Source organism: Myxocyprinus asiaticus, chromosome 17 (assembly GCF_019703515.2).
Source record: "Myxocyprinus asiaticus isolate MX2 ecotype Aquarium Trade chromosome 17, UBuf_Myxa_2, whole genome shotgun sequence".
Classification (NCBI taxonomy): domain Eukaryota; kingdom Metazoa; phylum Chordata; class Actinopteri; order Cypriniformes; family Catostomidae; genus Myxocyprinus; species Myxocyprinus asiaticus.
In genome coordinates, this window is record NC_059360.1 from 10,992,644 (window position 1) to 11,020,081 (window position 27,438).

The following is a 27,438-nucleotide window of genomic DNA, read 5'->3' on the forward strand; positions in this document are numbered from 1 at the left end:
GAGGAGATCAGGATAGTGTGAGCTGCTGATCTTGAAGGCAGAAGGAGTGGTAACATAGTAATGAAACAGCAGGGAAGAGGTGGAACTGTGAGTCATTGAGAGCGATTGAGAAAGTAACAAAGAGGAAAAATGCGTTAAATGTGAGAGATATGTCATCTGAACGGAAATGGCTCAGTGTTAAAGTGTTTAAAAGTACAGTGTGGTAAAATTACAGTGAACTTCTGAAAGAAATCTACTGTGTCAACTCCCAATCCAGTGAAAATAGGGCGAGTGTCCAGGTAAACCTCAAAACAGCATAAAGGTTTACCTCATCCCTCTAATTTACATACATTTTGATTAGGTTTTGGATCACTTTCACTTCGCTAATGTTAGTAGGTCACAGTCTGAAAATATCATGGTATTGAATGATTATCATATTCATATACCACTGTATTTACATTGTATATAAAAATATATAGCAGAAAGTGTAACTTTAATAATTTAATCAATTAAATAATGTTTTATGTCTATATTTAAAGACCACATGAAATCAAATTTTTTGGCTTTTAGTCAATGTCATCAACATATGTCAATGCAGGAAAGCTCTGTGCTCGGGGTCTTTAAAATCTTATTGGTTGTTCAACACTAAAATTGGAGAAAGAGTTTAAAAGATTTAAGCTGTAAAACAACAAAATCAGTGATCGGTGTAGCTGCTATATAGGAAACTGGACCTATGCATTTTATGAAAAAGAACTGACATTGATTGACTGAACAATTTATAGCTATCAGCCAAGCACAACATTACCAACAGCATTCATTTAGAAACTGTGGACAAATGTCATTGTGGCAGGGCGGAGGGCGGGGCCGGGTCGTGATTCCGCACACCTGGCCCCTAATAAGGCTGTTTAAGCCCGAGAGGGATAAGGCCGACCGGAGACGGCAGTGTGACAGAGAGAGAGTTACGGACAGCTGTCCGACACCTGTGTGTGTGTTTGTCTTTTTGGTTAAGTTTCTCATTAAATGATCATTTATATTGTCAAGCCGGTTCTCGCCTCCTCCTTTCCATTGAGCTGTGTTACACTGGTGTCAAAACCCTGGAAGAATGAGGGATGCAGTGTAGTAGAGTCCTCGCCACTACCATCCACCCCAACGGAGCAGCCGCGGCCATACGCCGGGGGACGGAGGAGCCCGGCCGCCTGAGAACGGAGGAATGGCCGCCGACTGCGAGGGGAGGAGGGGCTCCTAACCGACCACCTGGAGCGGTCAGGGCTGCTGCCAGGGGCGGAGGAGACCCCTACCAGCCACTGAAACACGGCGGGGCCTGAGACCACCGACCACAAGCGGGGAGGGGCTCCTGGCCGACCGCCTGGAGCAGGAGGACCGCTGCCAGGGGCGGGGGAGACCCCTAGCATCCACCGAAAATGCGGCAGGGCATTCTGTCCACCAGGGGCCGGAGACTGCCTCCGATCCGCCCGGGGAGGCGCGGCTGTCGTCCACCAGAGGGTGGAGGAGTGGCCGAGGACCAGGCTATGGCGTATCGGAGAACCGGCGAGTGAATCAATTTTTTTTTCTCTCTCTCTCCACTCTCTCTCCCGCTGCCGATCTGCATTGGCCTTTCCCTCTCTTTTTAAATATTATTTTAATTATATTTTAAGTTGGTATTATCACCATTACGGTGTAAGTACCGTGTTTTTTTTGTTATTGTTTTTTTCCCTCCCCCTGTCCCCTCCCAGATCCAGGAAGGCGGGGATGACCTGCCGGGAAAGGGGGGGGGGGATACATGTCATGCCGGGGGCTCCCCGGCCTGAAAGAACAAGGGAGGAATGTGGCAGGGTGGAGGGCTGCGGGCAGAGGGTGGGGCCGGGTCGTGATTCCACACACCCGGCCCCTAATAAGGCTGATTAAGCCCAAGAGGAATAAGGCCGACCGGAGACGTCAGTGCGACAGAGAGAGAGTTACGGACAGCTGTCCGACACCTGTGTGTGTGTGTTTGTCTTTTTGGTTAAGTTTCTCATTAAATGATCATTTATATTGTCAAGCCGGTTCTCGCCTCCTCCTTTCCACTGAGCTGTGTTACAGTCATGTTTCACATTCATCTGTATCCTTTAAAATCTGCACTCTCTCTGAAGTACAGTGCAAATCATTACACATTTGATCTTTCATACATGGAGAGGGGTTAACTTTGTATACATGGAAAATATGTTCATGCATGGCCTGTTCAACATAAAAAAGATGGCAAAACAAATGGAGTCCAAAAGTCTTAACATGCTTCTATTTTGCATTATTCTCATTTAATAAAATTTTTATAAAAAAAAAAAAAAAAAATGACCAAAAAATATTGCAGAATCGTATCTTTATATATCTATTTATATAGCTAAATATCAGTGGCAATTTCTCAGGGCCAGCAAAGCCTTCCCTGCTGGTGTAACATGCCTAATAAATGAATATTTTTTCATCCTTTCATTCTCATTGACCTTTTTGCCTATGTATTTTCAATCACTTTCCACTCCTAATTAATCTACAAACTAATTGCAAAAAACAAAAAAAATGTATCCAATCAGAATTTATTCCTCAATGCTTACAAGCAAAGTGTGACAACTCTTTCACAAATCGCATGCCCGAACCCATGCTCCTTAGCCGAAGCAGCGTGGGAGTCTGAGCTCCACCTCGTCAGGCCTTCAGAATTTCCACAGAATCCCCCAACTGTGTAAGTGAATAGGCATCTAAAGTCAGACTGTCAGATTCATCAGCCAATCAGATTGATTTATTTGTTCTTGTGGGTGTGGTCTTTAATATATGTCCCAGTCCAGGCCTTCTAGCTGGCCTTGGGTGACGCAATCAGGCTTTAAGTGATGTATGTAATAAACAGGAAAGGAGGATTGATTTTCACTTCAAGCAAATTGGTAAGTGCTTTTTGCATTGTTATAGCAACATCAGGAGTTTTCTAAGTGTAAATTAGGCTGCTTGAGCATTCAGTGTCGGATTAAGTTTTAAAAAGTAACTGTGTACCCTGACAAAATTTAAATCGTAAATATTATTAGAGAGCTTTTTCTTTGTATTAGACCTCCTTGGTTCTGGTTTTTGTGTGAGGACATGTTTTTAAAATGTCAATTGGTATTATTAGTTGACTGCCATGTAATGTATGATGGGCATACAGCGTTTTATTCATTGTGAAATTATGTTTTCTTAATGGCATGAATTGCACTGAAGGCCTAGACTTAAAATGCACGGGCCGTGGCTGCTAAATATACACCGATCAGCCACAACATTAAAACCACCTGCCTAATATTGTGTAGGTCCCCCTCATGCCGCCAAAAAAGCGCCAACCCGCATCTCAGAATGGCATTCTGAGATGATATTCTTCTCATTACAATTGTACAGAGCGGTTATCTGAGTTACCGTAGACTATGTCTGTTTGAACCAGTCTAGCCATTCTCCAATGACCTCATCAACAAGGCATTTCCGTCCACAGAACTGCCACTCACTGGATGTTTTTTTTTTTATTTTTGGCACCATTCAGAGTAAATTCTAAAGTCTGTTATGTGTGAAAATCCCCGGAGATCAGCAGTTACAGAAATACTCAAACCAGCCCATCTGGCACCAAATATCATGCCAAGCTCCAAATCACTGAGATCATTTTTTTTTTCTCCATTCTGATGGTTGATGTGAACATCCTGACCCATATCTACATGATTTAAGCACTGCACTGCTGCCACATGATTGGCTGATTAGATAATCGCATGGATGATTGTTGGTGCCAGATGGGCTGGTTTGAGTATTTCTGTAACTGCTGATCTCCTGGGATTTTCACACACAACTGGTGGTAAATTAATTGCAATTTTTATAGTGACAATTTTTTTCTATTCAGAATTTTTAATTTTATAATATAATATAATATCACACAAGCCTATATATAAGCCTAAATTAGGGATGTAATAGTTAAATTTTCTCACGATTTGGTTTTAATTTTCAAGGAGCCACATACAGATTTGCTCTCAGTTTCAGGTCTACTTTTTCATTTTGGGTCTCCATTGTCACTAGTCTTTTCTGACACGTAGCACTTGTTTTTCTGTTCCTTCTGCTCTCCTTATCTGAAGCTCAAGGATTTCTTAAGCTCGTCTTTTAGTACAAACTCGTATAAACTGGTATTCTGATAGCGGAGAGCTTAGACTGGCACACAGATAGAGATGCCTGTTATTGACGCATGATGATTTTCCTTGACGCACTTTTATAAATGCGTATAAATATGTTTGATTATCAATAAACCTTTGAAGACGCTTTGATATCAATTTTGTGTCAGAGTCTCTTCCCTTGCAAGCATATTCTTGAGCAAGAGGACAACGGAGAGTGCTGGGGGCGAAAAGGTCGAACCACATAGATTATAGGATTATATAATCTAACAACTCTGGTGGCCAACATAGGGATTTCTCCGGACAGGTAAGAGAAACATATTTTTGTTTTCACTCCTGTCCACAGAAAAATACATTAGTTTTCGCCCAAAAGATCTTTAACATATTTCAGTATATGTTATTATAACATATCAGTTCTGCCATTGGGAAGTGGGAGCCTCACGAGCTATAGACGTGGGAAGAGGAATAGATGAAATAATTTTCCGAAACTTTTCAGTGGGATCCTATTCCTATAGTAGTCTTTGTGTCCTTCACTCACAAATGAATTTTTATACCTCTTTATACCAAAAAGAGTGGTCAGAGCAAAAGTAAAGCCTAAAAAAAGCCTTTTTTGCTGAATATTTGGTCATCAAATTGATTGTGTCTATTGTATCACTGAGGAGGAAACATCTTTGTTGAGTTGTGAGAATGGGGAACAAGATAAGTCAGCCGATGCCGGGGGAAACACCCAGAGACTGGATGTTCAGAAATAATAAAGGCTTCAACACAGAACCATTTTTTGAGTAATCTGGCAGGATGGTCAGAGGGTAAAACTCAAATAGATCCTTATCCAAGGAAAGATTCATTTAAAACTGCAGACATGGCTAGCATGAAATCTATGGTCACAGGAGGCGGGGGACACCCAGCATGGGATTATAATTACATGAAAACTAAATTTTTTATATGGAAAGACATGAAGCCGTTTTGGGAGAAGGGCCGCGAGAGAAAAAAGAACAGTAGTCAGAATCAACAATCGATCTCTGGGTCATGGGCCCAGCATGCTTCCGCTGCGTAAGTTGCTCTAGGTCTAACCTCTCCGCCGAGTGCCCCTCCTTGTGTCTCTTCCCCCTCAGTGCACGGAGGTGGGAGACACACAGGATCGGCCACAGCAGTATGAGTCTGTTGTAAAACAACAGCTGTACCCTAATCTAAACACGCTGTTGAAAAGTCAAAACATCTCTCATGAGATATTGAGTGTTGAAAAAACACTCCTTACACAGACTGTTGTTCCTCCACCTGTAAGCTCTGTCCATGTGTTTCCATTTGCACAAGTCCCAAATGGTTACAAAATATCTCCTCTCTCAGTGACAGAAGCAATGTCTATCTGTAAAGAACTTCCAAACCCCTTTAAGAACCCACATCAGTATGTGGTGGCGCTTAAACGTCTGACTTCCTATAGTCAGCTTACAGGCAGAGACTATCATTTCATACTCTCCAAAACTCTCCCTTTGGAATGCAATGAATGTGAGTTGATAAAAGAGGTGCCCACACTAGATCCAAAAAATGACATGCCCATTGAAACTGACAAAGTGGTGACCACAAGTAAAGATGAGGTAACTGAACCACTAGAATTATTATGGGCAACCACTGCCTTTGTTGAAGGTTTCTTTAAACACTTGGATAAATTCTTGACTACTCAGGCCGCATCAAAACAAGACATTTCATATGCTGCTAATACCAAACAAAAGAAGAATGAAACACCAACTGCATTCTTTATCAGGTTTAAGCAGGCATGGACTGAAGAGTCAGCCCTACTGATCACGGGAGCTAATAGACAGTTGTTTCTCAACACACTTTTAAATAACATGGACAAAGAGATCGCCTCTTTAATTAGAGTCACAACCACTAATTTAGGTGATATTTCAGTTGAGGATATGGGACACAGGCTGCGTGAACTGTCTAGTGCAGGGGCGTTTACAGATTCTAAAATGCATGCTTTCGTACAGGTTCCAATGAAAACTCCACAATGTTATCATTCCTAATTCACCGTTCTCATTGCTCAGATGTGACAATGCATAAGATTGGTGCAAAAACCTCATTTGATGATAACTCTGTACAACTAGATTTTCCTGCAGTTTTTTTCTCTCACTACAGACACGGGAACTGCTGAGATAGCTGCTGACACACAGACTGAAGAGACACAGGAAGTAGCTAACGTTAACCCAAAGTTGTGGGCCGCCCACAAAGACGAGGCAGAACTTATTGACGTCATTCCGTATAGAGCAGCGCTACAAAAAGATACACCAGTATATTGTAAACAGTATGCTCTCTCTGCTGAGAAAGAGGAAGGTATTCGACCAGTTATTGCTGAACTACTCCAGCAGGGTATCCTGGTTCCTACTCACTCACCATACATGCCCTTTAACCCTGTAAAGAAATCAAATGGTACTTGGAGATTAACCCAGGACCTTAGGAAGATCAATAGTTTGATTAAGCCATTACCTCCTATTGTTCTGGACGTGCAGACTACCATTAATTCTATTCCATCTAATCATGAATACTTTACAGTGACTTTTTTCAGTGTGCCGGTGGATCCTGTGACACAGCCACTTTTCACATTCACGCAAGGTGGGGTCCAATACACGTGGATGCGCCTTCTTCAAGGGTTCAGAGATTCCCCGGCTGTGTTTTCTGCTGTAGTGCACAATGCCCTGAAAAACGCACAACTGCCTCCCGACACCTGACTGTTGCAATATGCAGATGATATTCTGATCACTGGACAGTCTAAAAACTTGTGTGCTGTTGCATCCACCATTGTTTGCAATATCCTCGCTGCTGCAGGATTTAAAGCCTCCAAAGCAAAACTTCAATGGGTCCAGAGGAAGGTGGAATACTTGGGACATATCCTCACAGGTGGCACAGTCTGCCTGTCTCCAGACAGAGTGAAAACTATCACTACATTCACTCATCCAAAGAACAAGAAACAGATGCAAAGCTTTCTGGGACTGGTGAATTATTGCAGATCCTGGGTGCCAAACTGTTCAAACTATGATAAGACTTTGCGTGAGTCTACCCTGGGCTCAGATGAGAACATAACATGGACTACTGAAATTACAGCCGCTTTCAAACACCTCAAATCTGCACTGAGCAAACCACCTGCATTAGGGCTACCTGACTATACTAAATTGTTTCATTTCTATGTGCATGAAGGTGGGGGCATAGCCACGGGGATCCTGGCCCAAGAGCATGGTGGTAACTACAGACCTGTTGCATACTTGTCCAAAACACTTGATGCATTGCTTTAGTGAAGTAATGCATATCACTAATTAGCATTTGCGTGACGGCGTCTCAATGCCGTTATTGCAGAACAAACTATACATTTTTCCTGTTATGAATGTTTTCATGACAAGCAAATATATCTGTTAAGCTATTCAAATGAGTTTGACAGATTCGCACTGATGAGTGACTCTCAGGTGAGTTTGAGAGCGCACACTGTTGATTGACAGACCGCGCGTGTGCGCACATACTGTTTCTATGAATGCGCCCGCTGACGGACTGTCACTCTCATTATACATCAGCTGTGCTCAGATATTCTTTGCTGTTTATTTCATTTGTTAAATCCTTTTGCAGTTTATTTCCCTCTCTCACTGTGCTTCAGCCATTCAGAGAGCTACTGTAAACCCTCTGATAAAGGAACACCTCAGTTGAGTTCATGCACATTTGATAGGCTATTGATAAATATATTTTTTATGATGAAATCATAACATGGGCCGCAAAAGATGGCTCGAGTGCCATGTGTTGAGTAGCTTTGCTAGCTCATGCAACACTACGTAAAGAGAGCTTGTCCAAAAAGAACGATTCGTAGCATTTATGGATTATTGTGATTGGACAGCTAATAATTAACATCAGAGAAATACAGCCTCTGACTTACGGTCGTTTATGCAAACCTGGAGATATTAACACGATTCATCAATAGAGGTCAGTGTTGCCCCAACCAATGCAAATGTCCAGTTCTATCATTCTAATTGGTAATTTGTACTCATGACAGAAAAGATCTTGCGACCCAGCAGACAAGATCCACGACCCACTTTTGGGTTGCGACCCAGTGGTTGAGAAACCCTGATCAAATCTACCCAGACCTTGATATGTGGCCTTGTTAGAAGATAATCAACATTATTCACTTCACCTGTGAGTGGTCACAATGTTTTGGCTCATCGATGTACATCCATAATACTGGGATAACATGAGTCATCTGGTTACAAACAACACTGAAAAACTTTTGAAGTCCATGTCAGCTCAAATGAGGGACATACCAGATACTAAATAATCCTGAAATTCATGTCAATTTTTATTGAATTTGTTATGAGGTTTATATACATTTTTTTTTATTTATTTTTTTTATGAAAATAGTGTATTCATTTATAAAGGAGTATAAAATTTCACAAGTGGACCCACTGAATCTAGAAAAAGACTGTCTGTGATGACAACAGCTACTGACGCAGAACTACTCCCACAATGTCCAATAAAGGCAACTCCTGTTATATAATAGGCAAACACATGATGGCTCCATTTAAGAGCTACTGTCTGCCTCATAAATCCCTCTATACTTTCCTGTCCTCCAGATGCACTACAGTGATACTCACGGCAATGTTCTCCCTCATCGTCCCCTTGTGGACAGTCAGGGTTGAAGTCACACAGCTGGCTCACATTGGTCTCACCGCCCTCTCTGCAGCGATAACGGCCCCGAAGAGTCATGTTTCGAGAAGTTTCTGGGAGGAGAAAGACAAGGGGGTATCAAAGTCACTAATTACAAAGACAGTTCTCCTGGAGGAGCCTGGGTTTAAGTACCTCAAGGGCACAATTGCGATAAAGCAGAATTTTTATCCCAGTAACTCTTAGATTCCATGGTCAACCCTACATGGGATGTAAAGTTGTGTAAGTATCCTATGGAATTCCCAGATGTAAATTATATTGCTTATAAGTTGCTCTATCATATCTCTGGAGATATACTGTGATGGAGTTAGTTATGTTTCGTTAAAGTGTCAACATTGTCTCAAATGCTTCTCCTAAAATTATTTTGGAAAAATAAAAATGATACACTGAGTTATAGAGCAATCAAGAGTATAGAGCTTTCAAATTAACGTGGATAGCATGACTTAAATAATTTGGTCTTGAGAGAATTTGTGTTCATATTTAAATATGTGACTTTGGTATCCTGGCAATCTGGGACAGTTTGAGACAGTGTTGAGGTCTCATCAGAAACTCTAGAGGAAACAATTGAGAATACAGAGGTCTTTTTTCTGGAGAAACATCTGAGAAGCAGGAGACTTCAGCAAAAATCTCCAATTGTTCTCCATGATGTCCAGGAGAAACTATTGTGATATTAAAAGAGATCTGATTTGTGATTTTCCTTGGCACTGCAACAGCAATTTTATTTATTTTTTTCTTGTAAGAGTATTGTAAATATGATCATTTAATGCAGCCCTCTAATTTACTTTATTGGTGAAAAGTCTATTGGAAAGACATAAAACAAACCTCTTTGCACAAACCTAATGTAGGGTTGTGACAGATGTACAAGACAATTGGGTGGCAGAAGCCTGACGGTTAATAGTATTTTAAGTTATACAATGTTATTACACAGGTCTCTGGAATACTCAATTCTGATTGGTATCTAGCGCTATCAAGCGGTCTAATTCAACTGTTCAGCGATTTCTTTCTTCTCACATAATTACACAATTTGAATGCAAATCAATGTGTCATGTCCATTTATTTATTTATTTGGCAAGTAGTCTTGTAGTAAGCTGGATAATGGGGAGTCAGACAAAATATTTTCACAAAATAAATACCAACAGAACTCGATGCAAACAGGAGGTGGTATTTAGTTGTTTAGCAATTTTTTCTCACATAATAACAACATTTTAATGCAAGTCAATGTTATAAGACCATTTATTTATTTATTTTTATCTATTTTTATTTATTTATGTGGTTAGTGGCCATATAATGAGTGGGATAATGTACAGTCATCTGGTTGTTATCGCAGAATAAACCCTTTCAGGGTGATATAAGTCATGATGACCCTGGCTGCGTTTATTTTGCAAAAACAACCATACTGAATGATTTTTATATTCACATACATTTATTTACATGGACCTCCAAGGTACTTCAAAGAATAGGTACTATCATGATACAAGTCCAAACAATCATGTTTTAGCCATGGTACATGTCCAAAAAACATGGTGTTAGCATGGTACTTTTCTCTGTCTAACATGTTACAGCAAAAGTTTGCTTTATGTCTTTCCACTTTCTGCCACGACAGTAAATCAGATGGCTACATTAAAAGCTTTAGCGCAAACAAACAAAAAGACACCAAGGATATCCAAGCACTTTGTGAAACTAAATGAGGCAGAAACAGACCATAAAAGAGGCAAAGTCTTGGAGAAGTCACTTGTTTTTTATAGCTTCGACGACAGCAAAGGATACTGAAAAAGACAACTAAATAAAACACAAAAAGCCCTTTCCTGTCTAATAAAGATACCATAGGCACTGAACAAATGTGTTAATGCAAAGAATACAAAGCCACAGATCTAAAGAGATGAAAAGGATAATATTTTAGCATGAACGTACACAACCTCTATGCTGTTTTACAGGACGAGATATGAATCCTTTTACTGTGACACCATATTCATTGTTTTTAGAGATGCTTTTTTTTTTTTTTTTTGCATATGAAGCATAGCTTAACACACTTCAGAACATGTGGCACGCAACAATGGCCTAGATAAGTAGTGTGTGGTGACTGGATTTATGTGTGCTGAGTGCCTGATGGTATCACAGTGAACACGATCTAACCAGGTTTGCATATCTATGCAAATAGCAGACAGTCATCTCTGGCGGAGCTGTACAAACAGGCCGCGCTCACCAGGGGTTCATCATATGCCGCTGACTGTGATAAAGAGAATGATTGTACAAAAAAAAACAAACAAAAAAAAAAAAACAGGCTCACTGAAGTGATTCACTTTTACTTCCTTCTTAAAATAAAAAAACACAACATAGTGCGTGCTTGATATGGGTGATGACAGATTTTGTTGGTTAGACTAGACATGAGTGTTTTTTTTATATAAGAGATAAAACCACTTCAACAACCAATGAACAAGGATGTAACCAAATATTGGTGGTGGGAGTTTTATATAAATAAGAGTTCATCTAAAATTGAAAATTCTGTCTGATTTATTTATGTTGTTTCAAATTCATATGACCCATATGACCCTATTAACAGTCCCAGTCCTCATTCACGTTCATTATATAAAAAAGATCAGTCATGCTATTGTTAAAAACAAAAGTCATACATGTTCTGGACGACATGACGGTGAGCATGTCATCTCTTTAAAAGGATCATTCTCAAACATTAGTTACACATAGGCTATATTCAGGGTCGGGTAATAAGGGAAAACATGTAACGGGATTACGTATTTAACCCTTAAATACATCATAATTTCCCCAAACACTCCTGTATATTCGGGTCTTTAGAGACCCGGCACATATATCTATCAAAAATGGATGTACGAAATGCCCAGACAGTGTCACATTTTTTTCAAGACAATTAGAAAACAATAAAATAAAATATATTTTTATATATTTTGATGTTTTATTTTTCATAAATGAAAGAGATAATGCAACAAATCAGGACAAATCAAGAACAGGATTAATTATTTTCACACTGAAATTTCATGAGATGCAACTGGCTGTCAAATACATATTGAGCTACACATAACACATAAACTACATATGTGTAATGTATGTGTAATTTATGTGTAGTTTATGTAAGACAGATTATAAAGTGTAGCTTATTATAAAAAGATACACAAATTATTTCAGTAGTACACCCAAATGACAATAGTCATATCATACTTTTCATGTGTTGTACTTGCTTTAAGTTTACTTCTATGTTGTTTCTTTTTCAAATAGCAATCACTGAAACATCAGTGCCACCTTAGTAAGAAATGACATGTATATTATGTGTATACGCATATAAAATGCTGATAATTCACCATTGTTGATAGTTCATTGTTGCAAAGAAAGTCAATGTGATATAATATTTATTTGTATGAATTTAGCACTCTTTTCTCTTGTAATACACAAAGAAATAGATATCTATTTAAGTTTATCATCACAGGATATGAAATAATTATAAAAAATAAAATTTATGGAAGTGCAAAAAAAAAAAAAAACAACAACATTCTTACATACCTCGGGTCTCTAGAAACCCTATAAAGTTTTGGTACTTAACCCATTATCATTTATTTTTTTTTTTTTTTTTTGGCATTTTTTCTGTGTCATACTTTTTTAATAAGATATAGGCTGAGGAATACTAAAGAGGTGTGGGCACAACTCAAAAAATAAAATAAAATAAAAAGATGAGGTACAGGAGGTGGAATGAGGTCCCGGTCTCTAAAGACCCGAGGTATGCGTTTATGGGTTAAAATACAAAATATTAGTGTATTGTATAACTGTATTCCACTACAGTTACAATTTAAATAGTTGGTAACCAGAATACAGTTACATTAAAAAAGTATTTTGATTACTGAAGAGATTACTTTGCATTTTATTGTCATTTGTTCCATTTAATATATTATCTATTAAGTTGGAAAACATTTACCCATATAAATGATGCGATCCAGAGAGTGTTTAAACAGTGGTGAAACACTTTCTTAATAATTTATTTTTTATAATTAAATATAAAAAAGTAAAAAATTTTATTTCAGTCATGACAACTCTCTGAAAGATTTAGCAAGTTAATGTGTGTATAACATATCGATAAAATATTGGTCTTGAATAGATATGGCGGACTAGATCTGTTATGTTGTAAGTACAGAAACTTGCTACTGATAGAAAATACACAGACATTCTGAGTTAAAACATGTTGCTGCTGCAGCACAAGTAGATAAACACAAGACATGCTGCATCAAGCATGTATGACATACTGCTGCACAATTAGACATGAATATAATCCCCCAACAAAGCAGTGAAGCTGCACAAACGCATAACACAAAACAACCCCCCAAACAAGCAGATCTACCACCAAGACTTGTGTACTACTGCTGCTCGCAAAAGCCATGTAAACAAAAAGCAAAAAAAAAAGTGGAAGGTCTAGGATTTTAGAACCTTCTATGCTTGATGAACTCAGAATCCCATGCTGCAGATCCCATATTTTTTATAATATGTCCTCCAGTGCTTCTGCTGTGAAGTGTAAGGTGATATTTATTTAATTAAAGGAACTCATGCATTGAAGAACTATCTGTCAGTACAGGAAAAACTCATGTGCAAAAAGGTTGATTCTTGAGAAATGATTTGTGGTCCCAGATTGGACTCAGTCAGTCTGCTTATTCGTGCCCTCTGCTATAGAGTAATATGGGTCGAAACAAGAAAGGGGAAATTAAAGTTGATGTAACAAATGATAGTAAGACAAACAGACCCAAGAGCAGTGGAACAGTTCAAAGGATTTATTAACAGTAATCATGAGCATTCACTGGGTGGAAGAATGCAGAAAATCCCGACACCGGCTGCAGCAGCAGGAAGCGATCTTCAATGCCATGCGCATCATAGTCACGCAAGGGGCAATCTGTGAAGAGTGTGTTCATAGGATGAGTGTGTGCGATGTGGAAGTCAGGAACAGATCCGCAGAATCCTCCGTTGAAGCTTAGTGAGATGCAGAACAAAGCCCAGCAGAGATGAGTGAACTTAACTCCTGACACATGGGCAGAGACGAGGTATCCTCCATGGAAGACAAGCTGACACGCAGCAATACTGGAAGGAAACCACACACCTGACAAGCAGGCAACCAACTGATACACAAGACAGGACCAATTAGGCAGAGAGAGAGGTTAGTACTCAACATCAAACAAAATCTAACCAAGATACTGAGAACACAATGGGCTTAAGAAGGGAGTGAATTAGGGGAGAACAGGTGTTGCTTGGCACACTAATCAGTGGCATGATCAGCGTTCCCCCGGGAACAATCAGTCTGCCCATGCAAAATGCAGATAATTCATGCTGGCCGCGTCTGCGAGACATGAGGGAGAGAAAATGACAAAACATACAAAACAAACTGACAAGCTCACCAGAGCCGTGACAGTTGAAAAGATACAAAAAGTATGAAAAGGTCAGAGGAAGGAAGGAAAGAAGAGATAAGTGATGGAAAAGATATGAAAATGCAGATATGAAAAGAACAAACAGAGTTTATCAAGAAAAACTGGTCAGTTTACATAAATAATCTCACACTGATTATGCTAAACCCTTCTGTTTTGTGAAAAGAAAATCAATATCATCTTCCCCCAACCTGGAAAGAATGTCACCTATATGTCAGTGGTGGTACAAAATATTTTTTATTCCAGAATATAAATGTTGCCCATCAGACAAAAAATGAATGGAAAAATCCCATAAACTTACATTGATTACAAATGTCCCCACACATATCTAGAGTTCAGGATATCACAGAGACTTGGGGATGGTCTCTTTTGACTTTGGCCAGTTAGCAACCATCTAGTAATGCTTAAGCAAAAACCTAGCAATACCCTAGACTATCAATGTCCAAATAACTACCCAAAACACTCTGACATTACATAAATGTAAACAAGTGTCAAGTGAAAATCCAAAGGCATTTTATTAAATTAAAAAATATGTTTTTTTTTTTTTTTACTATTTTTAGCAATGTTTGTAACATTGTTGTCGCCAGGTGAAAAATGACCTAAGCAAAACAGTAAGGTTAATTCATATATAGCTACTCATTGGAAGTACTTTTTTTTGCATACTAGGGAACTATGCATATTTAGACACAAGAATTGTATTTGATCTAGGCTTTGTCTGATTTGACCTATCTAGACCATTATCATATTTATTATCATCAATGTCCTTTAGAAGAGCAGGACTTTCAACTAACAACCAGATACTGTTTTTACAGTGTTGTATTATCACAATCCTTTTTGCAATTAACATTTTTTTATTAAATCATACAATAACAAGTAAATGCAAAACATAAATATTATATATATATATATATATAAATCAACCAAAATTTAAAACCACACAACCCCCCTCCCCAACCCCGCCCCCCCAAAAAACAACCATGTGGTCAAACATAAGTAAATAATAAAAAAACAAAAAAACAAACAGACTCAGCAAAGAAAAGAAACGCTCCTTTTTCAGAACACTGTATTTTAAAGATAATTTTGTAAAAATCCAAATAACTTTACAGATTTTTATTGTAAAGGGTTTAAACAATATTTTCTATGCTTTTCAATGAACCATAAACAATTAATGAACATGCACCTGTGAAACGGTCGTTAAGAAACTAACAGCTTACAGACGGTAGGCAATTAAGGTCACAGTTATAAAAACTTAGGACACTAAAGAGACCTTTCTACTGACTCTGAAAAACACCATAAGAAAGATGCCCAGGGTCCCTGCTCATCTGTGTGAACGTGCCTTAGGCATGCTGCATGGAGGCATGTAGCTAGGGCAATAAATTGCAATGTCCGTACTGTGAGACACAATGTCGCCTATGGGCACAAACCCACCTTCGCTGGACCAGACAGGACTGGCAAAAAGTGCTCTTCACTGACGAGTCATGGTTTTGTCTCACCAGGGGTGATGGTCGGACTTGTGTTTATCGTCGAAGGAATGAGCGTTACGCTGAGGCCTGTACTCTGGAGCAGGATCGATTTGGAGGTGGAGGGTCTGTCATGGTCTGGGGTGGTGTCACAGCATCATCAGACTGAGCTTGTTGTCATTGCATGTAATCTCAATGCTGTGGGTTACAGGGAAGGCATCCTCCTCCCTCATGTGGTACCCTTCCTGCAGGCTCATCCTGACATGACCCTCCTGCTTGACAATGCCACCAGCCATACTACTCGTTCTGTGCATGATTTCCTGCAAGACAGGAATGTCAATGTTCTGCCATGGCCAGTGAAGAGCCCAGATCTCAATCCCATTGAGCATGTTTGGGACCTGTTGGATCGGAGGGTGAGGGCTAGGGCCATTCCCCCCAGAAATGTCCGGGAGCTTGCAAGTGCCTTGGTGGAAGAGTGGCGTAACATCTCACAGCAAGAACTGGCAAATCTGGTGCAGTCCATGAGCAGGAGATGCACTGCAGTACTTAATGCAGCTGGTAGCCACACCAGATACTGACTGTTACTTTTGATTTTGACACCCCCTTTGTAAAGTACACATTATTCCATTTCTGTTAGTCACATGTCTGTGAAACTTGTTCAGTTTATGTCTTAATTGTTGAATCTTTTTATATTTATACAAATATTTACACATGTTAAGTTTGCTGAAAATAAAAGCAGTTAAAAGTGAGAGGACGTTTCTTTTTTTGCTGAGTTTATATATATACACACATACATAGATATACACACATAATAATCATACTAACTATATAACAGTACTCTCTCCACACCCCACCCGAGAGCCCTCCAAACACTCCAAATACCTGCCCCATTTCCGGATAAACAAATCCAAGCCACCCCGTCTTCCTGATGACACCTCATAAGCCGCCACCCTCCCCACCTCCGTGCACCATTCCAGATATGGGGGCACACCAGCTGACCTCCAACCCCTCAAAATAACCTGCCTGGTGATCATCACACAGGTCAGAACCCAATTCTCTATATGACTATCCCCCACATCAATGACCGCCCCATCGCCCAGAACACAAAGTCTGGGCAAAACGAAACCCGAGTGCCTACCACGTCAGACGCAAAATTCTGAACCTTCAACCAGAATTTCTGGATCTCAACACACCACCAAAAAACATGGGCCATGTCTCCATCCTCCGATTGGCATCGCCAGCAGGTGGGTGTGTCTTTAAGACCAAGCCTAAACAATCTAGAGGGGGTCCAATAGAATCTATGCAAAATTTTGAATTGCATAAGACGCACCTTTGGATCTCTAGATGCAGACTTAACGTTTTTAAGAATCCTAGCCCACACTCCCTCCTCCAATACCAAGTTGAAGTCTTTCTACCATACTCTCTTAAGAGAGGTTAAAGCTCCGTCCCCCAAACTCTGAATTAGCAAGGAGTAATACACTGATGCATCATGACCTTTTCCAAAAGCAGTAATCACCTCTCCTAGAGTATCTGCTGCTTTAGAGGGGTGTGTGCTTCTCCCAAAGACAGTACAAAGCAGGTGGCACAGTTGTAAATACCTATAAAACTGAGATCTGGGGATCCCAATATGTTGAACCAGATTTTCAAACAATCTCAACACTCCACTCTCATATAGATCACCGAGTGTAGTAACCCCCCTCCCAATCCACTCCGACCATCAGAAAGGGGACTTACCGATACACAACTTGGGTTCTGCCATATGCTCGAGGCAACATTTAAATAAATGTACGATTTAAACATTCTGGACACTTTTGTCCATACCGAGTGTACATGCTAAATAATGGGGTGTGACATAACTTCTCCGGTTAGTTTGATAGAGAGGCTCTGCAATCGTGAAATAGGGGCAAGAACTTCCTGTTCAATACCAAACCAGGGAGGGGCTCTCTCAGGTGGAAGAGACCAATGAGCCAAATTTCTGAGACTGAACGCATAGTAATAAAACAAAATCTTGGGTAGGCCTAGCCCACCTTTGTCAATCGGCCTATGTAACTTGTTGAAATGCAATCTGGGACGCTTACCATTCCAAATGAAGGACTTCACTATGCTATCAAACTGCTTGAAATAAGAGAGGGGGACATCTACAGGGATAGATTGTAGCAGGTAGTTAAATTTTGGAATACAATTCATTTTAATAACATTAACCTTCCCAATCATTAACTGAAGCTCCTGACCCATATCCGCATAATTTTATACATTACACTGCTGCCACACAATTGGCTGATTAGATAATTGCATGAATAAGTAGATGTACTGGTGTACCTAATAAAGTGGCCAGTGAGTGCATAAATGTAAGCACACTAAAACCATCTCTAAGAACTTGAGTCTCTAAATTTATTGTTTTAAAGCACTATGACTACAGTCATATGTATAACAAATCCACTGGCTTCAGCAATACATTTCAAGACAGTTGTTGGACTCATTAAAAAAATGTCTATGTACACCTGCAGATGGACATTTCACACAATTAATGTTACAATGTAAAGACAAAATGTTAAGTTAAAAATATGTTTGTATGGATCCAGAGTCATTTGCATAATGTTCTAAACTAATTTTTGTATAGAATCATGTCTTGTGCATGAAGTATGTGACCTAATGTTGTAGGATCTTGTATATCAGGGTCTGCAGATGATGTTTTTTAGTGACTCACATTTCAAGACATCCTTAAGGCAATGTTTACAAGGTTGGCATTTGTGCCGCAGAGGCCATGTACCTCCATGATGGTCATTAAGCTTTTTCCCATGTGCAATGACATAGCTTTCAGCACTCTGATATGAATGTTTGCCGTACAGTGGTATGACTCACTATTACTGCTGGTTGTCAAATGCATGGCGAACAATAGTTAAATAATTTCAGTACTTTCACACAATTAGTTCATCACAAAATGTTCCCAATGTTCAGTGTTCCCAAATCACAAAAATAATGTATCAGAGCAGCCTGGTGTATTAACGACTACTCGACTTTTGTCTTTTTTTTTTTATTTATTTCTTTTCTTTTCTTTTATTTCTTTATTTCTAAAATGGCTATTTTTTTTCTCTGTTTTAGCAAGTGAAAGACATGCTGAGCTATAAAACCTGGCTATCAGTTACCATGCCAATTACATAAGCCTATGAGTCCTGCTCAAGGCATGTAAATGCAGCTACAGTCGCAATTTTAAAGATGTGACACTGGAAAACGAATGAAAGAGATTCAGAGTGGTTAGATAGAAAGAATCTGTCTCTAGCTGATGTGTCACCAAGCAAGAGTGAAAGAGAGTAAATAGACTGCACTTAAAAAGACCTCTACTAAAAAGAAGTTTCTCATCCATTTTAAGCGCAATATTCACACCCTGTGAATGGGAAATATAGCCAGGGTTGGGAGGGTAACTTTTAAAATTTATTCCACTACAGAATACATGCTGTAAAATGTCATTTGTAAAGTATTCCGTTAGATTACTCAAGGTCAGTAACGTAATCTAAATACTTTGGATTACTTGTTCAGCACTGGTAGATTTTTAGGGGTCCAAGCACCGAAGGTGCAGGAACCCTACTGTATTTGTTCCGATTTTCTTATTATTAGAGGTCCAAGCACCGAAGGTGCAGGAACCCTACTGTATTTGTTCCGATTTTCTTATTATTAGAGGTCCAAGCACTGAAGGTGCAGGAACCTTATTATATTCGTACTGATTTTCTGTTTATTATTATTATTATTTATTATTATTCTTTTTCTGCCTTAAAAGTGTCTGGGCGTCAGAGACCGTAAGTTGCAGAGACACCAAACTTGGTGGGATAGTCAGAAATCTCCACCACTACTCAGGCACTCACACACACACCCGTAGGACACTAGGTGGCTCTATAATAAGCACCTTTGTGTTTGTAGTCATAACTCTTGAACCGAAAGGGCAAGGATCAAAATTATTTTTTCCTGTGAATCCTTGAGTCAGTGTCTACAAACGTATATCTCCGATTTCATTTCCATCGATAAAATTTTTCCTCCATTTAGAATTTTCGGGAAAATTTACTTTTTCAAACTCCTCCAAGGCCGTATGCCCGATTCGCACGAAATTTGGTATGCATCATCTATGGAACCTCCTGACAATTTTATTTTGTCAAAGCATTACGAAGATATAAGCCAACGAACTGGTCAGGCATCATCCATGTAATCGAAATTGACCTATATCTACCAAACTGAAACTCCAAACGTAGTGAAACTAGAAACACATAGACAACACGACATTCTGAGGCTGCACGCCAAGTCACGTCAAATTCCACTTATAGGGGGCGCTACAACTGAAAAATGCTCATAACTCCGCAGCTGTATGATCAATGATGTTGAAAACTGGTTTGCATCTTCTATGGCCCAAAGGCTAACATATCACTCAAATATAATTTGGAAAAATCATGGCCGCCAGCAGCCAATCAAATTTCAGCAGCTAATAACATCAAATCTGATCACTTGAGATATTCATACACACTGTCAAAATGATGCTGTGTACCAAGTTTTGTGAGAATTGGCCTCAAGGTGGTGCTATAACAAAAACATTTAAGTTTTTGCTAACTACTCCGCATCCGAGCACATTAAAATCAAAATGCTTTTTATCTCTAAATCCTTGCACCAACTCCTACAAAATGTATATCTCAGTTTTATTTCATTTTATAAAAAGTTTCTGCCATTCTAATTTACTGAAAACCCTACTTTTTCGAACTCCTCCTAAGGCGTTAATCAGATCTTCACCAAACTTGGCCCAGGTCAGCACTACACCATGCAGGCAAAAAGTTATCAAAATAATTTTGATCCATTAAATCTTTTAGAAGATACAATCTGATATATTTGACTAGTGTTGCCCTATTATGACTAATATTCCTGTATCTTGTGTGCACAAATGGCAAATTTCACAAAACTGTATAAATATGGTAAACAGGACATTCTGAGGAATCATACTAAATGTCATGGATTTATGATGAACGGGGGGCTAACAGCCCGGGGGCTAAATCAAATTTTTTATCTGACCAATGCAAGCTGTAATATTACTTATTGTCCACCAGAGGGAGCCACAGAATAAGAAATCCTTTTAAGCCTAAGGATTTCATGAGTGTATAAATGCATATCAATTTATTTGAAGAAATGTGGTACACTGACAATGTCTTCTGACTTTTATAATATTAGTTTGCAAATAAACCTGTGATTTCCAAAATGATTATAGATAATCAAATGTCACCTTCATTTTTTACATATCCTAAACATATTGAAAACATATTTATCAAGTTGCCAGACATGATTAACTGTCACATTGTTTTAGGGATATTTTTACATATGTCTGGAATTATATTATGTGTTTATTTTTTCATTATCCCCATTTCTCTCTCACGTCATTTCTATATCGCTGCATCCGAAAACTGTAAAATGCTGCCTTAAAACCAGCCCAAAAGTGGCTCATAGGCATACTATGTCAAGGCTCTTGCCCATGAAAACAATTGTTTCCTACTATGACAAGACAATGACATTTGTGGGATCATATCTCCCAATCAGAATGTCGTAGAGACATAGGGGCAGGCTCATTTCACTTGGGCTACCAATCAGTCTTTAAGTATCATCTTGGAAATGGCATAGCCATGCCCTAGCAACCACCCCCATAGACTTTCATTCAAAATGGCTCAGAAGGGTATCTTCAGAACAGATTTTTGTAGACACTAGGCGATTGGATCTTTTGAGTCAGGTTAGTAATCAGCGAATAAGAATTTCCCTGGTCACTGGTTAGCCATGCCCTAGCAACCATTTAGAGCACCCAAGCAACCAGCCCTATTGACTTCCATTAAAAATGGCTGAGAGGGATATCTTTGGAACAGAATGGACTACAGACATGACAGTTTGCTAGTTTCACTTAGGTGAGCAATCAGTCTTCATGTATCCACTTGAAAAACTACTTAGCCACGCCCTAGCAAACATTTAGAGTACCCTAGTAACCAGCCCTATTGACTTTCATTCAAAATGGCTGAGAGTGATATCTTTGGATCGGAATATCCTAGAAAAATGACAGTTGGCTTGTTTTACTTGGGTAAGCAATCAGACTTAAGGTATCATCATGGAAACTACTTAGCCATGCCCTAGCAACCATTTAGAGCACCCTAGCAACCAGCCCTATTGACTTCCATTCAAAATGGCTGAGTGTGATATCTTTGGATCAGAATATCCTAGAGAAATGACAGTTGGCTTGTTTTACTAGGGTGAGCAATCAAACATCAGGTATCATCATGGAAACTACTTACCCATGTCCTAGCAACCATTTAGAGCACCCTAGCAACCAAACCCCAATGACTTCCATTCAAAATAGGCTGTTGTACTTTTTGTCCACCAGAGGGAGCCACACGACAAGAAATGTCTTCAAAGAGTATTAACAGTTAATATTGAAATATTTTGATATTCAGACACTCCTTCAGACAAATAAATTATTAAATTTACAGCTTTTTTATTTTTAATTTCTCCTTGAGAAGAATAGCTTCTTTTTGCCAGTTGCTTTGGATAAAAGCGTCTGCTTAAAGAATAAAGGTAATAACAGGGTTCGCACAAGGTCCTTAAAGTGCTTGAATTTAGCTTTTCGAAATTTAAGGTCTGGAAAACATGAAAGATCAGCTTGTTTTGTGGAAAATTAAAAATGGAATGTGTATGCGATTTGTACAAATTATAAAAAGTCATTAAAGTCTATAATGATATTTGTAATATTCCTCGCAGGCAGGACACAAACCACCCTTGATTGGAATGGCTGTGTGACTGACAGTACAGCTGCCTTCTAGCTTGAATTAGTGTTAACAGTGGAGTCCCCCTCCCTCACCATTTTACATCTACCACTGTGGTGGATGAATTTGATAAAATTAAATGACATTTTCACACTCAGATTCAGTTGATTTTGTGTGCTTATTTTTGTTAATCGGCTAATTTGAACCTTAGTTTTGGTCATGGTTTAGATAACTATCATGCCTGGTCAGTGTAAATTCAATCCAGCATAGCTGGACATTGACACTTTATTATGGTAGACTCTAGCCAGACACGAGCAATGTACATAGAGCTCGTAAGTTATGCAAAAAAGACTTCGGGCTGTTGAGTATGGGGAAGGCCACTGAAGAGCCACGTGAAGTTGGATCATCTTCAATTTGTGACTTTGTGGGACATCCATCACTTGCGAGAGAACAGGTAAGAATATGGAGCAGTTAAATGAATACTGTGGGTTAAGTAGTAGTGTGACATATCTATACCCTTAAAGTTGTGCAGCTTTTTCAACAAGTAGTGGAGTACAGTCAGTGTCAAATTACTACATCGTTTAAGTGATATTAATTTGTAATAATGTGTTCCTAGTGACGTCATTCGTGAACAATTCGTTCATTTTGAATTAATCTTTTATATGACTCTGAATAACGAGTAGTCTCAGAGAGTGATTCGTTCATTGTTGCACATGCATAAAATCTGTGCTCGTGTTTCTTTCATTTTAAAAAAATTTGGGAAAAAAAAAAAAACATGCACTTCCATTTAGCTATTTAAATTAATACATGAAAGTTTGTATTATTTGTATGAATTCATCTCATGTTCACATGGATTGTTATTAAAAGTATTTGTAGTCTGTTAAAGTGCTCTTGTATTTTGCAAGAATTTATTCATGTTCCTATGGATTATTAATATTAGTTTTAAGTGCTCTTCTGTATTTTGCACTAATTCCATGTTGATGTGAGGGAGGTAGATATAGCCAGGGAACTAATGGCGATCAGGTGCCGCTCCTTGGCAGCAAGCTGGCATGATCAGCGTTACTATGGAAACAATTATGGCTTCCATGGCAACGCAGATTACACGAGTCAGCTGCACATGAACTCTGAATGAGAACGTGATGACAACCAAAAACAAACCAGCCGACTCACCGAGACCGTGACAACAGATTCCTCACATCTCATTTCTACATCCCTTGTTGGCCTGTTTTACTTGGGTGAGCATTCAGACTTCAGGTATCATCATGGAAACAACTTGGCCATGCCCTAGCAACCATTTAGAGCACCCTAGACTTCCATTCAAAATGCTTAGATGGGGATCTCAGGATCAGAATGTCGTAGAGACTTCTGGTTTCATTGATCAGACTCAAAGTAGCAAGGAGCCTTTTCAGGATCACCTTGGTAATTGCCTAGCAACCAGATGCAGTTACACTAGCAACCAAGTAACAAATCACATATCTCTGCACCAAAACATCATAGAGACTTTCGGCTTCCTTCATTTGACTCAGGGTAGCAAGGAGCCTTTTGAGTATCACCTTGCAACCAGATGGGGTTACCCTAACAACCAAGTTACAAATCACATATCTCTGCACCAGGATATTGTAGAGACTTCCGACTTCATTCATTTGACTCAGGGTAGCAAGGAGCCTATTGAGTATCACCTTGGTAACTGCTTAGCAACCATATGGCTTTATCCTAGCAACAAAGTAACAAAACATATATCTCTCCACCAGAACATCATACAGACTTCCTGTTTTTTTCATTTGATTTAGGGTAGCAAGGAGCCTTTTCAGGATCACCTTGGTAACTGCCTAGCAACCAGATGGGGTTACCTTAGCAACCAAGTAACAAATGACATATCTGTACACCAGAACATCGTAGATATTTCTGGTTTCATTCATTGGACTCAGGGTAGCAACGAGCCTATTCAGTATCACCTTGGTAACTGCCTAGCAACCAGATCGGGTTACCCTAGTAACCAAGTAACAAATCACATATCTCTGCACCAGAACATCATAGAAATTTCTGGTTTCATTAATTTGTTTCAGGGTAGCAAGGAGCCTATTGAGTATCACCTTGGTAACTGCCTAGCAATCAGATGTGGTTACCTTAGCAACCAAGTAACAAATCACATATCTCTGCACCAGAACTTCATAGAGACTTCCGGCTTTGTTCATTTGACTCAGGGTAGCAAGGAGCCTTTTGAGTATCACCTTGGTAAATGCCTAGCAACCAGATGGGGTTACCCTAGCAACCAAGTATATTTTCATTTGTTTTAACTAGTACAGTAAGACCAAATACACGTTAAAAATACATTCTCTGAAAAAATCCTAAATATCTTGTGCAGTGTTGCTTCTAAAACAAGATAAAGTGAACTGGTCTTGTTTTAAGGATTTTGAGATATTTTTAGAGAAAAACAATACAAAAATTATCATCAAGAATAAGATTTGTGCCCTAATATCAAAGGTCTTACTACAGGAAAAACAATGTGATCTAACATGTAATTTCTTGATAAAAAATATTTGACTGTGCCTGATAACAGGTGCATGAAAATTGGCTAGAAATAACATTTTAGCTCAGCATAAAGCTAAATGTTTACAAGACAATTTACACAAGGTTTATTTCTATTTCTGCAGCTCCAAACTTACTTCAAACTTACTTCTCTGTCTGCTTGTATGAATGTAACACATCTTAAAATAACTAAATAAACAATGTACATTTTATTTAAGTGCAAAGGCAACTCAAGTCACCATTAAATGTGTATTTCGCTGTCCAGCAAGACAGTTTATACTGTAATATTTTAAACATAATCTTAAATGACTGCCCTACTCAACACGTGCACCTATAACTGCTGACAAGCTGTGATTGGATGGAGACTGTTTTATAGAATTCAGCCTTTTGCATCTATATATAATGAAATCGTGATGTGGCATTGCTCGATTACATTCTTAATTCAATCAATCGTGCAGCCTTAATGGATGTGATATGTATGTCTCAGAGGTCAATGTCTGCAGGATTAGAGCATTTTGGATGATGTTTTCCTCATCATGAACAGTAAGTGCAACTTTTACAACTGTCACATCAGCAACACCGTTTTTTCCTCATTAATGTGAAAATGACAACGAACAGGAATTGAATATGACGTGTTCTCAGGAGTGCCAACCCTTCTACATTATGTAGCTATTATTGTATCTGGATTGAATATTTAAATTCACAGTTTCTGAAGAGTGATTAGTCTCCAAATAATTATATTACCACACCTATGGACACAAGATGGCGCCGAGTATGGCTGCTGCGTTGCGAGCTCCGACAAAACATGGCAGTGTTTTGTTTGTTTTGTTCACAATTCTTATGTTTTTTGTCTTGGATGTTGTCTGCCTTATTGTCTATGACAGACAAACACTTTTGGACATTGGTTAAGCAATTTCACACCGTAAACCGGACTTCAAATTCCTCAATGACGACCCGCTGTTTACAAACACGCAAGCGGAGCCCTTTGTCTGTGCTACACGGCCGCGGAAACGCAGGAGGAAAAGGGGAAACAGAGCTGGCGTTCTCATCAGAGTAAGACGCCATGCAAATCGACCCCCGCTACCCAGTATTCTACTGGCAAATGTTCAGTCTCTGGATAACAAGCTCTGCGAGCTGAAAGCGCGGATCTCTTTCCAACGAGAGACGAGGGACTGCTGCATTATCTGCCTTACGGAAACTTGGATGTCTGTGGCGATTCCAGACTCGGCCATTGAACCCGTGGGGTTCTACGTGCACCGAGCGGACAGAGCGAAAGACCTCTTAGGTAAAAGCAGAGGTGGTGGTGTATGTTTTATGATCAACAAATCCTGGTGTGATCAGAGGAACGTACATTCTATCAAGTCTTTCTGCTCTCCTGATCTGGAATTTCTCATGCTCCTGTGTCGACCATTCTGGCTACCGAGGGAATTCACAGCGGTCATTATCACTGCTGTGTACATCCCGCCACAAGCCACCACAGACCGGGCACTCAATGAACTGTATGGGAGTATAAGTGAGCAGGAAACCATGCACCCTGTGGCCGCGTTCATTGTGACCAGGGACTTTAATAAAGTTAGTTTCAAATCAGTCGCACCAAAATACCACCAGCACATTAGTTTCAACACACGAGGGGACCGGGTTTTGGACCATTGCTACACTCCCTTCTGGGATGGCTACAAATCCCTCCCCCGCCCACCATTTGGCAAATCGGACCACTCTTCCATTCTGCTTCTGCCCGCTTACAGGCAGAAACTGAAACAGGAAGCACCCACCCTCAGAACAATCCAGTGCTGGTCGGACCAATCAGACTCTATGCTACAGGACTGTTTTGATCACACGGACTGGGAGATGTTCTGGTCCGCCTCTGATGACGACATTGAGGTTTATGCTGATAGCGTAATGTGTTTCATCAAAAAGTGCATGGAGGACGTAGTTCCGACCAGAACAATATGGATCTATCTGAACCAGAAGCCATGGATAAATAGCGATGTTTGCGCAGCACTTAATGAGCAGACCTCCGCTTTCAATTCCGCTTTCAAGAATGAAGGACAGTTTAACAACACCAACTCTAGAAGCATGTGGCAGGGAATTAACATCATCACGGACTTTAAAGGGAACAAAAACTCCGCCATGAACACCGTTGCCTCTCTCCCGGATGAGCTAAATACTTTTTATGCTCGTTTTGAGGGAAATAACACCACCCTCGCGGAGAGAACTCTCGCGGCCGAAGCTACAGAGGTTAGTTCACTCTCCGTCTCTGTAGCGGATGTAACCCGATCCTTCCGATGGGTGAATATCCGCAAAGCCGCGGGCCCAGACGGCATTCCGGGCAACGTCAGAGCGTGCGCGAACCAGCTGGCTGGTGTTTTTACAGACATTTTCAACCTTTCCCTCTCTTTGTCTGTAGTCCCCACATGCTTTAAAACATCCACCATTGTGCCTGTTCCAA

At 39.6% G+C, this 27,438-nt stretch overlaps 1 protein-coding gene across 1 annotated transcript in view; it reads right to left on the reverse strand.

Moving 5' to 3' along the window:
* Nucleotides 1–27,438, reverse strand: part of LOC127455198 (ALK tyrosine kinase receptor) — a 787,259-nt gene that overhangs the window by 98,943 nt on the left and 660,878 nt on the right. The window contains exon 6 of the mRNA XM_051722881.1: nt 8,732–8,857. Within this exon, the coding sequence (XP_051578841.1) occupies nt 8,732–8,857 (126 nt within the window). The remainder of the gene's footprint in view (nt 1–8,731; nt 8,858–27,438) is intronic.